The sequence below is a fragment of the Alosa sapidissima genome, chromosome 10 (assembly GCF_018492685.1).
Source record: "Alosa sapidissima isolate fAloSap1 chromosome 10, fAloSap1.pri, whole genome shotgun sequence".
Lineage (NCBI taxonomy): Eukaryota > Metazoa > Chordata > Actinopteri > Clupeiformes > Clupeidae > Alosa > Alosa sapidissima.
In genome coordinates, this window is record NC_055966.1 from 6,009,827 (window position 1) to 6,026,838 (window position 17,012).

Sequence of the window (17,012 nt, forward strand, 5' to 3'; positions counted from 1 at the left end):
TGTAATGTTCATTAAAATGCTGGATTAAAAAAAGATGTTCATCATGCTGTTCTCTTTTTGGGGATTATGTACGGTCTACACTGGCCTATCTGTCTGGTATGGTGGGCGATATGACGTCATTTTGCAGTCTGGGAAGACTGGAGATGGAAGGAGAGGAGGGAGTGGACAGCGCGAGCATCACTGCTTGTCAGTCATTTAATGGCAAAGGAATGGAAATTAATATTGTGCGGTTTGTCTGTGACATGTAATATATCACGCTTTAGACCCCACGCACACGTTTTGCCACGGACAGGCCCTGTAAAAGCGCACAGTGCTATGTCAAGAAGGGGAGTAGCCTATCTTGTGGGCTGATGGAGAGAGAGAGAGAGAGACGCAGTGTGGGCGGGTGAAGAAACGGAGTGAGAGGGAGGGGACATCGGCGTTATCGCACCGTCGTTTTTTTCCTGCACGGCGTCTGCCGAAAACAAGGGCATTGGTCTCCTAATAGCCCAGCAGTTCACCTCATCCCAATTTCACAGTTATTTGAGATCCTGAACTATACTGAAGATTGGCGAAGCATTAAGGGGCTTACAATTACCTGTGGTCTGCATCCGTGTCGGAGGAGGACAGCAAGGCGCCAAAGGTGTGTTTGTGCGTGTGTGTGTGTGTGATGCTGCGAAGAGCATTTTTGGGTAGCATCATCACACATCACGGGTACCGATGAATTCCAATGTCGTGTGATGGTTTCCATAATTGAATGACATTATGTTAATCTGTTTTCGAAATATTGAGTCCAGCGCGGCCATACCGATGTGTTGGAATGAGTAGTAATTTTGATGTTCTGAAAACTGATCACTAGTTGTCGCATATTGGCTTCACATGCCTGTGCACATAACATAAGGCCACTTAATTTAATGTCACGTAGGCAAATCATTGAGTGTAGAAATGTTTTGTCATAGTTGTAGCCCAACTAAGTCATATTGTTGGTTTGCTGCTGATTATGCTATACTAACGTGAGTTGGATGTGAATATCTGGATTTATGGATGGATTTTGGCCCACAGGCTATTTTACGCATTCTCTTGCAGAGACGTATGTGGTTACGATGGTCTTTAAAATAACTCCAACATAAGCCATTTACTATAGACCAAAAGGTGCTTACCAAACATGCACGAATACATAAACCCTTCACCTAAATACGCGTAGGCTGTTTGTGTGGACGCAATGGCCTTATCACTGCCCTCCGTGCGCATCACTTGACGGTAGTGTATATGATGTATCAAATCTGTTAAAGTATGACTTGATAAAAATGTTTGCAGTCCTACACCATCAGAGTAGTTGTTGTTTTAAACGCAGGACCCCCGCAGTTGCAGTAGTGTGGCCTCTTGAGGTATGGCTAAGAGAGCCTTTTGGCTTCTGAATTATGCAAGATACATATGGGTATACTCAACTAATCTCCCAGGATTGCAGTGTCACTGTGTCAAGGGATGACTGCCTGGATACCTGATATTGATACTGGTGTTGATCTGGCTGTCCATGTGTCTGTCTGTGTGTCCTCTTGTGTATCTGTCCTCTGTCTGTATTCTGTAAGTGTTGACTGGTTTAATGCATGTATGCCCCCCCTGCCCCCTCCCCTCTGCCTATCCCTTCCTCCCTCAGATGGACAGAATGAATTTTCTCTCCTTTCTCCTCCTTTGCTTGACTTCGGTTGCCCATGGCAACAAAGGTCAGTTACTCTCCTTTTGACTGTTGATCATGACATACAATTATTGTTATGCACCTGCTATTCAGCAGTAATCTAGTGCCATATTTTTAGGAGCCCAGTTTGTTAAAATTATATGGACTAATTTAACGGTAAATCCTGTCCACGACTTCCTCGATTTAATGTGATTTTGTTACTATATTCAAAATTGTGTTGTAATTATGAATGCAGCACCAAGTATACATTAAATCACATTTAAATGCGTCTCCCCCCGAGTGTTTCTGAGTGTTACCATGCATGCTTACGTGGTCTTGTCATCAATATTAACCCATGAAGTCATTCGTCATTAGTAGCCTATCTGTTAATATTCAGGTCCGTTAGCAATGCCATCGCATTTTTTAAATTCCCACCAGTGAGACCTCTCTGAAGGAGACTCCGAGTCAGACAGTTTGTCTTTAGAATGAATAAGAAAGACAGGGAGAGGAAGAGAGATAGTGGAAGAGAGAGAGAGGGGCAGAGGCAGGAGTGGTGGAATACAGGGAGAAAGAGAGAGAATGACAGGGGGTGATAGAAGGGTAAATTCATACAGAGGAAGTGACAGAAAGAGCTATCAAGAGAAGGTAGCGCTATCCATGACAATGACTGGATGAGGTTCCTCAATCCGAACAGAGGCGGCCACTAGCATGAGGGCTGAAACTGATCTGGAGACGAAGAGAGTGAACCACAGAGAAGGGTGGGGTGTGTGTGTGTGTGTGTGGGGGGGGGGGGGGGGGGGGGGGGGGGGGGGTTGGTGTGGAAAGACCAAACAGAGTCTGTGCCAAAAACAAAAATTAGGGAGAGAGGGAGAGCAAGAGGAGGATGGGAAGGCAGCGAGTGAGAGAGGGATAGGATAGAAAAGTGCTGTCTCTTAGTCTGTAATCCTGGGTGTAATCCATGGCCCTGATGTTCAGATTAATGCTATATTGCAGAGGGAGGTTGTGAGTGTTAGATGAGGCGGGAGAGAGTGGGAGAGAGAGAGAGAGAGAGAGAGATAGCAAATGAGATAGAGAGATAAATGACAAAATAAGATGAAGGATGAGGGGAAAGATGAAGTGGTCAGTCTGTGTGGATGCTAAATATGGAGAGGGCAGAGGCGACCTCTTACAGCTGTGGTGGAGTGAGGTTTTACCTGCACTGTCCGCTCTTCTCCACATCAACTGGACTTCAGTTTAAAGTATTTTAGTGCTGTTGATGAATGTAGGCATTAAATAACAGAGGCTCTAATAGAAAGGGAGTAGGCCTACTACCATACATTTGAGATTTTTTTTAAGTAACTAAGTGTCACATTTAATTGCCCCACTCAAAATCAAACTGAGCCATTTGAGAATTTAATAATTGATTTCCTTTTGAAATGTTTTCACTGCAAAGCTCCCAATTTAATTTGGCATTTCTACGTGTGCTGCCGACGGCAAGTGGCAGTGGTTGGTTGGTGTGAGTGATAGGTGCAATATAGCTGTGTGTGTGTGTGTGTGAGTGTGGCATGTGTGTGTGTGTGTGTGTGTGTGAGAGAAAGAGACAAGGTGAAACCTCCCCACACTTCATTATGCCGCCAACCAGAGACAGGTGTGAAGTGGCTGCAGATGTTGTGTGTGTGTATGTGTGTGTGTATGTGTGTAAGTGTGTGTGTATGTGTGTGTGTATGTGTGTATGTGTGTGTGTATGTGTGTATGTGTGTATGTGTGTGTGTATGTGTGTAAGTGTATGTGTGTATGTGTGTATGTGTGTGTGTATGTGTGTATGTGTGTAAGTGTGTGTCCGCACACACAGATATGTGGATGAGTGTAAAAAGCGAGAGTGGGTGTATGTGTGCGTGTGTGCAGGCATGTGCATGACTGAAAAAGATTATTTGTCCTGCTATGTGCGGTGGTTCTGCTGATGGCGTGTGTGTATGTATGTATCTGCTTGTGTGTGTTTATGTGTGTGATGGTGCATTAGCTTAACTCTCTGTCCCTCATGTTGTAAGAAGAGCCATTAGTGAAGATGCACTTTCACTTCATCATTGCTGTTTAACCCATGGTCCTTTCTGGTCTCTACGGCATTCTCAGCAAATAAGCACAAACCATGGATCGAGACAGAGTATCAGGGCATTGTCATGGAGAACGACAACACAGTCTTGCTCAACCCTCCGTTGTTTGCCCTGGATAAGGACGCCCCTCTTCACTATGCTGGTGAGAATAACATTCTAGATCTTTCTCTGGCCTGTTCTTTTCATCTGTTTTAGAACCTTCTGTTTGGTTTCAGATTTCCTTTGGGTTCATCTGAGTTTCCCTTTATCTTTATTTCAATGATTCTCTTTTTTTAAACTTAATTCCTTCTTCTGCCTGCCTGTTTCTGCAAACATCTTTCATGTTCTTTTAGCTCAAGTCTTGTCTGTTTCCATCTTTGTCTTATGCAGACATCAAGAAATGCTTCTGAATGTGATGGGGGATTAGATTGGGTGAAAAAATATGTTTTAGTTTATTTTTTATCATACTGTTTGTTGTGAATACTTGACTCTCCCTCTGCATCATCCAGGTGAGATATGCGGGTTTAAGATCCACAACGGTCCCAGTGGTTCAGGCTCGGCTCAGTTTGAGGCCGTGGTTCTGGACCGCTCCACGGGAGAGGGTCTGGTGCGGTCCAAAGAGCCTTTGGACTGTGAGAGCCAGCGGGAGCACAGCTTCACCATCCAGGCCTACGACTGCGGAGAGGGCCCCGACGGGGCCAACACCAAGAAGTCTCACAAGTCAGTGCTCTCATAGGATTCTCCTTAGGTTATCCAAAGGTTCTCTTTGGGTCCCTTAAAGCCAGTACTGCCAGAAGATACCCGGGACTGAAAGGTCTTTGACGTAGAAAAGTGGTTGCCATGGTTTTCTAGAAATATCAGAGTGCTGTAGTCAGGTGGCACAGCCTGTGCTGTAGTAATTGAGACCCTTGCTGTGAACTCAAGAGGGTTAGCATGCTCTACTGCCTGGAGGAGAACAGCGTTCATGTTCTCTGCGAAAAACTAATAAAACAACAAAATAAAATTAAAAATGAAACAAAATAAAAAAGACAAATACAAATACAAATAACCACAGCCATTTAGACAAACTTCAAAATATTGAATAGTTGCTGTAATCCTTAAGTTATGTAATCCTTTATTCAACCTCCATTCTCTGTCTCTCTGTCTTGCTGTGTAGGGCCACTGTTCATGTGCGTGTGAATGACGTAAACGAGTTCTCCCCTGTGTTTGTGGAGCGCCACTACGAGGCCTCGGTGCCAGAGGGGCGACTCTTTGACCGCATCGTCAAGGTGGAGGCCCTGGATGCCGACTGCTCACCTCAGTATAGTCAGATCTGCTTCTACGAGATTGCCACACGTGACGTGCCATTCGCCATTGACAACGATGGTAAGAACTACAGCTCCCAGAATGGGGCGGGGAAAATGCACCAGACTAGTTCAAGCAGTGTAGGAGCTGGACCTCTGAAACTCTGCCCTCCATCTCTGTCCCTTACCCCCCCCCCCCCCCAAGTGTTTCACCTGTTGACGTAGTGGAAGAGTAAAATCTGACTAGGTCACATTGATGTGAGAGTAAAAGGTGTGGAAGAGAGTAGGTGAGAGGGTGTCAGGAGTGGACATTGTGTTATATGAAAAAAGAAAGGGCAGAGAAAGGGAGGTGGGGGAAGACAAGGACTATGTGTCTCCTGTCTTTAGCAATGACTCTGCATATTTTTTTCACTGGGAGAGAGCAAGTCCCCCCTGCATGGTGCTCTGGGGTATGTAGTTCTTTTCATCCTTTTGTCTGGACTCAAGAAGGGACATACACTACACAGTGGCTTTTTGTCAGGGCTGAAAGCTCTTCTATTGTGTCTCCCTTTAACTCAAATTATGTCCTTGTCCCTTTTCCATTACAGTAACACTGTTTCCTGTGTGATATCAAACAGTTTTTGTCCTTTTGTCCCCAAATGTAACTTTGTAATATTACGCATTCTTGCCCTCTGCCCGGCAAGCCTGAAATCGTAGGTTTCCAGTCTGTGTGCATTGCCCCTGTACGTCTCTCTCTGTTCTTCACTCTTTCTCCTTTCTGTCCTCCTCTTCTCCCTTGTTCTTTCATCTCTCTCAGTTTGAACTGACTTTGGTGTGTGTGTGTGTGTGTGTGTGTGTGTGTGTGTGTGTGTGTGTGTGTGTGTGTGTGTGTGTGTGCGTGTGTGTGTGTGTGTGCGTGCGTGTGTGTGTGTGTTTGTGTGTGTGTGTGTTGAAAAGGATGAGTGCTGTAGCTTTGATGTGAGCGCTCTGGTGTTGAGCTGCTGAATCACAGTGCTGTGTAAACGCTCTCATCTGTCGCCCGCTCCTTTCTTCTCCCAGGAAACATCAAGAACACCGAGCCTCTGGACTCCAAGCGCCAGCGCGTCCACACCTTCTGGGTGACGGCGTACGACTGCGGCAAGAGACGTGCCCAGGCTGATGCCCAGGTTACCATAACGGTCAAGCCGTCCTGCAAGCCTGGCTGGATCGGTAATCAATGCACACTGCTTAATCAATAGCCTGAAATTGATTGCCTTTATGTGTCCATGTATATGACTCTATGTGTGTGTGTGTATGTGTGTGTGTGTGTGTGTGTGTGTGTCTGTGTGTGAACATACAAGCGTGTGTGTGTGTATGTGTCTGTGTGTGTGCGTGTGTGAGTATACGTGTGCAGCTAGACCGTTTGAGTGTGTGAGAGGAAGATGCTGGGCTGGGGGCAGCAGTATTTTCTGTGTACTCATATATCACCAGCCTTGTACTATGTGTAACTGGATAGCAGGCCACTGCACCAGCACCTCAGTGCAGACGAATAACATCTACCGTGTTCATCTTCCAGGCTGGACCAAGCGAGTGGAATACACACCTGGCTCTGGCAGCATTCCACTCTTCCCCAGCCTCCACCTGGAGACGTGCGAGGAGACTGTTTGGAACATTCAGGCCACCGTAGAGCTGCAGACTGGACACATTGGCAAGGGCTGTGACAGAGACAGCTACTCTGACCGGTCTGTGCGCAGACTCTGTGGTGAGTCCAGTGATTTGGTATTTATATATTTCCGGGCATTTAAAAGAAACAAGATGGGCATAAAACAAAACAAAATGTTTAGCTAAGCTCATAATGGTGGTGAGTATGAGGCCGCACAATCATCTCAAATTATAGCTTTTAGAATGGGCAGTCTAAACATCACTGTTACTAAGGAAAACAGAGGGTCAGTCCCATCTGTTGTTGCTAAGTAACATGGACTGGAAGCTAGGTACTGGTCTCATTAGTGTGCATGATAATAGAACGCCAAGGTGGAAAATGCAGAACAGGCATTACCATTTTGCACAACTTCAATATGCTGACAGCAATTTTGGCACGCCTGCCACAATGCTGTTTGCAAATGTTACTGCTACAAGGTCTTCAAGGCAGACATTAGGAAGAACACTTCACTAATAATAATAATCAAAAGTACATGATGTGATGGAGGTGGCCTTTATTTTCTCCATTATGACTGTGTTGATGTGTTTTTGTGTCCTGTCCTGTGTGCTGTACAGGTGCCGTGAGGGGAGAAGTCGACCTACTCCCGCCTCCTTCCCCAGCAGCCAATTGGACAGCTGCTTTGCCCACGCTGCCATCCTCCGATTCGTCCCTGGTCTTCTCTTTCAACGGCTCGTCCCATGTTGCCGTGGTCCCCGACACGGTCGTCTCGGGGGTGTCCGGAAATCACTTCACCCTCCAGCTGTGGATGCGTCGCGGAGGGGCCAACACCCAGCCGTCCGCCAGCCAGGCCAGAAGCTTCCGGAAGGAGGAGGAGACCATCGTCTGCAGCACGGTCAAGAACGGTTGGTTGATTATCCGTCTTCAGGTCGTCACGTCCTTAAGGTGTCAGGTCCCATACTGCTCCGGTCCGGCGCTGTCTTGTGATGGATGAATTCCTCTCTGCTTGAGAGCACAGCCATGCATGTGCCCCCTCCCTCTCCTTCCTCCTCCTCCTCCTCCTCCTCCTCCTCCTCCTCCTCCCCACCCCCTCAGCGTGATGGACTGCCTCCTGCCAGATTTACTCCCCAAGTGGGAACCACCTTATTCCTTTAATCAGATGCCCCATGCAGATCTTGATCAGCAAAATGTGTGCAGGGATAAGGAAAAAAGCCTGCAGCCAGCGGTTTGTTATTTGTGCTCCAGTTCTTCTCCCGTGTAGGTTAAATGTGTTTGCGTTATTCCTCCTGCGTTTTGCCTCTGTCACCCACACTCTAATGTGCGTGCATGGGGAGGAAATTGGACATGAGCGTGTTGGGCTCACGGCCGTCTCTGTGTCCCTCTTCCGCTCCCAGATGACTCCTACTCCCACTACTCTCTGTCTGTGCACGGCTGCCGCCTGTCCCTCCTCTACTGGGCTGACGTCTCTGCTGACCGGCCGGTGAAGTTCCTCTGGAAACTGGAGCAGGTGAAATTCTGTGGGCATAAACAGGAGATCAGGGGATAACGATTTTTTTTCATGTGAGGTCTGTGATGTGCTGCAGACTGTGTGTGTGTGTGTGTGTGGGTGTGTGTGTGTGTCCATGTGGGGGTTTAAGTGATTTGGGTTGGGGTAACAGGTCTGCTCCGACAGATGGAATTAAGTATGTTGGATTAATGGGGGAGCCCAATCTGTTCAGGAGCGGAGTTTAACCAAATCTCCTCCCTCTTCAATTAGTTTCCTCCTCTTTACCCTCTTCATCCTGCCAACGACCTCTCGTCATGTGCCGTCTCTCTTTGGGCAGGTTTGTGACAGCGAGTGGCATCACCTGTCCCTCAGCGTGCAGTTCCCCTCTGTCACGCTCTACGTGGATGGGGTGACCTTTGACCCTGCTCGTATCCATGACAACGGTGCCATCCCCAACCCTGCCCCACACCAGCGAATGGTCATCGGTGCTTGCTGGGGTACGTACTAGATTCATAGCTCACACACACACATGCTCAGGTTTGGCCAGATGTCAATCAATGCAACCTTATTAACAGCCAATTACAGCGGACAGGAAGTATTCAATTCCCTTCATCTAATTATATGTTTTGCGAGACGGGCCATCTGCATCTCTGAGGCTATTTATAAAACCTTTCGCTCTCATCAATTATTCAGCTGAGGATAACAACAGAGAGGGCTTGGTGCATAGCCTGTCAGTTAGGCCCATACAATCGCTAAAAGGGGACATATTGTCAGTTAATTACCTCTGGAAATACCCCCATCAATACTGGTGGCGTGGTAATCGGGCTGGAGTTGAAATAATGAGCCTTTGCTTTTGCCATTTGTTATTTCTGTCTCTCTGTCTTTCCTCCACCCACTCCATCTGCCTCAATTCTCTTCACCTTCACCAACACACGAGGCTTCTATTCATTCTAATGTACGCTTTGCACCTCCCTCCTGTCTCTCTCTCTCTTTCTCTCTGCCTCTCTATCCCTCTCTCTTCTCATTCTCTCTCTCTGCCTCTGTTTCTCTATCCCTTTATTCCTCAGAGCCCGAGGAGAAGCAGAAGGAAATTCTGAATAACACCATTCCTGAGGGGAGAGACGCAGGTGAGTGGGAGCCATCTGTAAAAAGTGAGAGTGTGTGTGTGTGTGTGTGTGTGTCTGCACACGTGTGTCTCCTGTCTTCCCGACTAAATTCCCCATGGACTGTCAGTATATTTTCATGACGTTCAGAGAGGCACACAGGGTTGTGGGGAGTGGGAGGGGGGCAGTGGATGCAGAGAGAGGCCGGCACCCTGTCAGTCACACAGATAACAGAAAATAGGATCATGGAAAGTAGGTATGCTGCACACATTTGTAATTCTCTCACGTTCACCCTATATGTTGCACCCCTCTTTGCTCTCACAGTGAAATACGTCGGCGGTTACCGAGGCCTGTTGTCGGGGGTGACGGTGCGTCCAGGAAGTGTGGAGCCTCACAGTGTTGTGGAGTGCCTGTATGCCTGCCGAGAGGGGCTGGACTTTGGGGATCTGGAAACACTGGGCTCGGGCATGAAGGTAATGAGTGTGTTAGCGAGAGTCCCAAGCCTGTGCGTTACCAGTGTTGCAAAACGCTGACAGGTGCGCTAACTGATGAGAACGAGACAGAATCTATTCTCACAACCACGTGATTGACATATTAATTAAGGGGTAAACACATGCAAAGACCCCCCCTCCATCTTTCTCTCTCACTCTCATTCTCTCTCTCTCCTTCTCTCACTCTGTGTGGTGCAGGTGCATGTGAACCCCAGTCAGTCCGTGCTGGTGCTGGAGGGGGATGACATTGAGAGCTTCAACCGTGCCGTGCAGCAGGTCACCTACAGGAACTCTCTTCGCTTCGCCACACCTGGGGTGCGACCCCTCAAACTCACCACCTCCCTTCGGTAAGACGCCCCTGAGATGAAAGGATAATTCCTTTAAAATAAGCCTATAGCTGCGTGTATGCAAGCCGGTGTACACTAGTTAGAATAGGATTTCGGATAAAATATGAAATCTTATAAAATGTAACAATTTTATGTGTAATATAGTTTTCCATCAGACAGAATAAAGAATCTTCCATAAATGCCTTTGGCCCAACAAATTAACAAACCTATGAATAGATTATGTAAAAAGCCTTTGAGCTTGACATCCCCCGTCATCTTTAATTTCGTGTGTTTAGTGTGTAATTAAATCCTAGTTCTGATTTGCATTTTAAAACCACACAATGTACACTGTCCACATGCCACAACACTGTCAGGAAATATCCATTTTATGTAATTTCTGGCTTACTCCATTGCACTGTAATTTGCATGTCATTTCATATTGAACCATAATAGCTTCAAAGATCCTCTTCTCTGTCTGGTTTGAACCAATTTCCTGACCTTGTACTGTGAGCATCGGCGTCTCCAGCCTGAAGTCTCTCACTGGAATACAGATAGACAGTCTCCCTTGTATAAGCAGCTCTCTGGTTACACGCTCAGCATAAACATCAACCTGCATTATCAAGGTCAAGCATCAGAGGAGTGGTCCAGCGGCTTTGGACTTAAAAAGAGGAAAAAAAAAAGATAGTGGATAGTGGCTTGTGTGAGAGTATGGAGCCTGGGCTCATTGATATCAATAAACTAATTGTGAAGGTATGCACAGTAATAATAATTAAATCAAATCCAATTTTAAATTAGCGGTAACTTAAACGGAAGCGTTGTGATGCAGGAGTGTGATATTGTGCATTAATATATAAAATTTGATGCCAGCAACATGTTTTTAAAAAATGAAATGTTGTCCCATTCCTACCTGATATAGGATTTCAGTTGCTCAACAGTATGGGGTATTCCCAAAAATAGACATTGCCTGGATGGCAGTATATGTTGCTCAAAATCTGTATACATCATTCAGAATTGATTGTACCTGGCCAGATGTGCAAGATGCCCATGCTGTAGGCACTAATGCACCTCTACACCGTCATAGATGCTGGGTTTTGAACTGAGCATTATAACAAGTTGGATAGTTGGATTGGCCCTCTACTCTCAAGCCCAGAGGAGTCCATGATTTCCAAAAAGAATGGCACATTTTTTATTTATCTCACACCTTTCAGGATCCGTGGTTTACCTGAGCCCATTCAATGATTTTTAATACATAAACAGGTATGGTTTTAATGCAGGGCCATCTGAGGTCCAAAAGACCACGGCCATCCAATATTGTTTTTCATCTCTGTCCCTTGTTTGCAAATATTTCTTTGAATTCTCTAAATATTTTAATGATATTATGTACTGTCGAAGTATTATAAATTATAAAGAAGCATTATAATTATATTGTTTCATCATTTGTCCACACAGGCTTACACAGAGTGATGAGTACCTTTACATCTTTACTTCTAAGAGACTCTGGCTTTCATACCCAATCATGTTGCCAGTTACCTTAATTAGTTGTAAAATATTCCTCCTTTTGTTTTCTTTATCATTAGGCTACACAACTTTTCCAGCATTTTCTTGGCCCCATCACAACTTCTTTTGAAACGTGTTGCTGGGATCAAATTAAGAATGAACATATATTTTCCATGAAATACTGTAGTCATTTATGTCATTTTCAACATTTTATATGTTGTTTGAGTCCTTTTTGCAGCTATATATGAGTCTACATGATTTGCAGATTATCACATTCTGTTTTTATTTGTATTTTACACAACGCCACAACTATTTCTGATTTGGGGTTGTACAATATGGTTAACTGACACCATTTATGTTGTTGTCTATTTTATTTTTCCCCTGGCAAGCTATTCAATTTGATAAGTCCTGTGGAGTTTTATGGAACCATAAACAAATTAATTGGAGAGGATGAGAGCTCTGCAGTGAACAGTGACATTAACAACAGGATCGTGGTAGTTCGGAGACACTCTGATAATAGCAGGAACTGGAATGAGCAATGTCTATCGAATCTGCTGGATTGAATGTAATTTTTTAGAGCTCGTTTCTCCACTAATCAGATTTCAGGTCGTGGGATCGTGACGTCCAGCTGGTGAACCAGCCGTCATTAGGCTCAGCTAAACATGGCCAGCTGCTCTCTAATAGATATACTTTGTAGTCATGCATATGCACATACACACGCACACTCATATGCTCGTGCACACACACACACGCACACACACTCAGAAATTCAGTATAGAATAAGAACCCCTTTGGAATAATAGCAGTTTTTCCCAATTCTAGTCATTTCAATTAGGCATATGCACTCTCAAGCCCATACACAACAGACATCTGTTTTGTTCATCTATTATTGTCACGCACTCTAAATCTCCTCCCACACGCCTGTCTGTCTGTCTGTCTGTCTCAGGTGTTTCAACGAGGAGAGCTGTCTCTCACTCCGGGCTCTGGAGGGCTACCTGGTGGTCCTCCAGCCCGACGCGCCCCAGATCTCCCTGTCCGGAGTGGGGCCTCATCTGGCCAGGCCCGCCCCCGAGTTCGAGGGGCCCCGTGGGGTGCCCCTCTTCCCCGAGCTGCGCATCGTCTGCTCCCTCTCCCACGCGGTCAACACCGCCGCCCAGGGCATGGAGGGTGGAGGTGAGTCCATAAAGGCCCTCAACATCTCTGTGACTCATAGACTCCCCCGCCATTTTGGACAGCACTGCTAGATACAGTATACAGTAGGGAGCATAATAGAGAGCCTTAATGTTTAACAGAGAGGGCTCACTCATTCACCCGGCACACTTTATCTGTCTCCCTCAGTCATGTGAACTTTACTCTTTGAGATTAGGTTGTATTTCTACACAGTGCTTATCCTCCCCCTTGTTCTGTTTGACTTGCCGTATTATTGCGAAAATCATACATAACCTGAGATCTGACGTCCGGTGTTGTCTCTGGCCTTGTCCTCTGCGTGGCTCAGCGTTGATGTCAGATGCCGTGGCCCATACCTTGGATGGATGTGAAGTCCAGCCCTTAGGGGAGGAGCTAAACCCAGAGAAGGAGGAACTTTTGGTTGATATGGAAGCCATCAAGGAGAGGGGACTGGACATCATAAACACAACAGCCTATATTGCCATCACAGGTACTGTGTGTGTGTGTGTGTGTGTGTGTGTGTGCTGGGGTGGTGGTGGTGAGGGGTAGGGGGGTCTCTGGATACAGAACAGTAAACACTAAGTCACTATCACCTCTTCCTCTCCTCCTCAGGTGCTGAGTCGATCTCAGTGTACGAGGATGTCCTGCGCTCCATCCATTACCGCCTGGCTAAGGGCTCTGCTCGCTTCGAGCGGCGTTTCCGCCTGTCCTGCTCAGAGATGAACGGACGCTACACCAGCAACGAGCTCACTCTGGAGGTATTCGAAACACACGGCCACTCATTCAGCACATCACCACGGCTACCCGTGGATAACATTATGAGTAAATCTCTCTCTTGTTTCTCTTAATGTCTGTAACCTTGTTTTTATTGCCTCCTTGGCCCCCTATTTCCTCCATCTCTCTCTCTCTCTGTCTCTTTACTTCTTTCTCTCTCTCTCTCTCTTTCTCTTGCTCTCTCTCTCTGTCTCTTCCATCTAATGTGTCTCAGGTGAATTTCCTGCACTCTTTGGACAGTCTGTACCACCCCTCACACTTGCTGGCCTCTCAGCAGCAGTTCCTGCACCCCTCCCACCACACCGGAGAGCTGAGTGGCCACACACTACCCAACCCTCACCGCAACTCAGGTACTCTGACTCAGCACCGCTGGGTCTATGGGTGGGGCAGGGCAATAAATAACAGGATTTGCAGAGTTTCTGGACAGTTTTATGTCCATCCCATGTGTGTGTGTGTATGTGAATATATCACTGATCACTGATATTTCTGTTTCTGCCTCTAGTGGTCCCAGGTGCAGCCACGGTCATCATCATGGTGTGTGTAGGATTCCTGGTTGTCATGGTTATTCTGGGAGTGTTCCGAATCCGTTCCATCCATCGCCGTGGCGAGGGGGCCAGGGGCGGGGATAAAGAAGGAAGCAGCCAGTGGGACGACTCTGCCCTCACCATCATTGTCAACCCCATGGAGGTGGGTACTGTGGTCATGGTGGGCTCATATTATGCTTATGGTTATGGTTTGTCCAAAGCGACACATAAATACAAAACAACATAATAATATTTAAAATTGAACAGGGAACAGATTAGAATGTTGGTCAAATATAAATTAGGAGAATAGTTATAATAAGCAATAATATCAATTCAATCAATAGCCTAATAAAAAAGCAATGAAAAAAAGGGGAAAGGCAATAATAAAACAATAATATCCATTCAATCAATAATATAAAAACAATGACATGCTAAGACTACATATATATACATATATATATTAACTGGTGTCGTCTGAGATCCAATTTAACTTTTTATTAAGATGTAATACGTAGAGGGTGGTAATGTCTGTATGAAGCTTCTGAGTCATTTGTTCTTGTCCACCTTCTTCCAAACTACTTAAAAACGAGTCATACTTGTCTGTCTCCATTTTTGTTTCTCTGTTTCAGTCCTACGAGTCTCAAATGGGAATATCGGCTGACACAGAGGGGGAGGGAGACGAGGATGAGGAAGTGGCCGACTCGCCCGACGATGGCAGCGATGACCAGAGAATTATCATCAAAAAAGATGGCAGGGATGCTGCTCGGCGCTACTGAGCCCACCAGCTACCGTTTGAAAAGCCCCCACACATATGGATACCACGGAAACCATCCCACACACAAACTCGGCACCTTCGTGTCCACTACGAGCCTCTGCACTCTTCTCTGGAATGTATGCTTACGAACACCATGCACAAATCACCAGATAATGCTTACATCTGCAAACATAATAATCAGAGATGCCCAAAATGCATTCACTCTTCTTCTGAAAATATGAAACTATGGCACAAAGGTATTTTTGGACATGAATTAACATATTTGTGGTCAATATTCATTCATTCATCTGATACAGGCCTTGTTAGGAAATGGTAAAGCAATTATAAACAAACACAAAAAGATCTTCACTGTACAGTTACAATGTGTATATTGGCCTGATATTGTCATCTTAGTCTAACACAAAGTTATCTAATCGTACACGCCCAACAAACGGCTTACTTGTCAGTTTGCTGTACAATCTCTTCCCCTTTCTCTCTACACATTCCTTTACCACCAAATATGTGTCCAAGTATTGATGGTGAATCAGAAAAGGATCACTAAATGTCCAGTAACTGTGTGACCCAACCAATCTTCCAAAGTTCTCCTCAGCAACCCAAAATCGGCATCATAACTTTTAGCACCAACTGACAGCACAGTGCAACACAAGACATCACACAACATGGCATGACATAACACAGGATAACACAACACAAACCCTCTGCTGTATCCAGAATGTCAGCTCAGCCTGGGCAGTTTTGATTGTATTGAATTTATGTAAATATGAATTATTATTATTATTATTATTATTATTATTGTTTTTTGTTTGTTTTTCATCTACAAAGGGAACTCTGTGTTATTTAATGGGTTTTTGTTTGTTTTTTATTTTTGTATTCCTGTCACACATATTCCAATATTCTGGTGATCATTTAAAACCATAATAATAATAATAGTAGTAGTAATAAGAATGATAATGACTGGCTTGATGAGTGTCTATTCATTTGTGTGTTGAATTGTGTAATTAAAAAATAATGTGTTAATAATCTGAATCATGCTGAAACAGAAGGCACATGGCTCTTATGACCAGTTTTGTCATATCTCTCTCTCTCTCTGTCTCTCTGTTTTGCTCCACACCATGCTCAAAATGTTCTCTCTTTGTCTGTCATCCTCCAGTTGCTCATCTCTTCACACCCCTCCTGCCTTGTTTTCCATCCCACCTCCTCCATCCTTCTGGTCTGTTTCATTTCTGCGGATGTACAGACATGTGTCTCTCTTCACTTTCACTTCTCCTCACTCTTGCCCCTGTGTCTTTAGCACTGTCTGTGTCAGTGTACAGTGATAATATGTCAAGTTTAAAAGCCTGTTTGCTTTTTCCAATGTGTAATATTAAGAATGGAAAAAAATTGCATTAATAACATATATTATTACTATGGTTACTCTTGGGACATTTAACTGTACTTATTGATACAATGATATGGATTATATTGATTGATTGTTATTGATAACGTCTGAAAAAAAGGCAAAATTCATAATAAAAACACTCGAACAATGTCAAAGTGCGAAATCTTCAAATAATTGTTGAGTCTTGATAAGATAAGTGCATGACAGTTTCATGAGAAACTTATTATAGTACAGACTGAAATGGTTTCACATCCAACAGCAACACAACAACAATATAAACAATATGATATGATATGATTATAATAATATAAACAAAATGATATCAAAACGCAGTGATGGTTAACACTGAGTGAGTCTTCTGTAGCCTTCATTGTTAACCTGTGGTTGCATCAGTGTCCAACTGGCATACATTCTGCAATGAAAATGAACTCAATGCAAAGCATTCAGCATGCCTCCACCTCCTTTAACCTCATATGCCTTGGAGTGAACTTGACCTTGACCTCTGACCACAGATCATTGAGTGCCTAAGTATCATCAGAGATTCGTCTGATGACATCTAATGGTATGTATACTTAATAATAAATTACTTATATAAATACCGGTAGACACTTTATATGACATTGACCTTCAACGATCCCATGCCCTTGAATGCCCAATCAGTTTATGGCTTTCAATGATGAATTATGCCACTCTGACTATCTGTCAACCTGCCTGGGGGATATCAGGCAAACACTTAATTTCATGTAGGACCCCATGACTTAAAGTTCTTAATCAGTCCATCTAGCATAGTAGTAAGTAATTTGAAGGTTTGATGAGGATTCATCACTTGTGAGATCTTAAAAAGACTATAACATGCAAACCCCCATATGA

At 44.8% G+C, this 17,012-nt stretch overlaps 1 protein-coding gene across 1 annotated transcript; it reads left to right on the forward strand.

Annotated features, from left to right (window-relative positions):
- The first annotated feature begins 189 nt into the window (after positions 1–189).
- clstn3 (calsyntenin 3) lies at positions 190–16,297 on the forward strand. The gene is made up of 19 exons (XM_042105958.1): positions 190–622; positions 1,637–1,703; positions 3,764–3,886; positions 4,233–4,443; positions 4,880–5,088; positions 6,045–6,194; positions 6,541–6,726; positions 7,239–7,526; positions 8,016–8,128; positions 8,445–8,604; positions 9,175–9,234; positions 9,535–9,683; positions 9,900–10,048; positions 12,471–12,697; positions 13,020–13,181; positions 13,304–13,449; positions 13,680–13,815; positions 13,968–14,152; positions 14,619–16,297. The coding sequence occupies exons 2-19, from the start codon at positions 1,637–1,639 to the stop codon at positions 14,763–14,765; spliced, it is 2,868 nt and encodes a 955-aa protein (XP_041961892.1). The 5' UTR covers positions 190–622; the 3' UTR covers positions 14,766–16,297.
- The last annotated feature ends 715 nt before the right edge of the window (positions 16,298–17,012 follow it).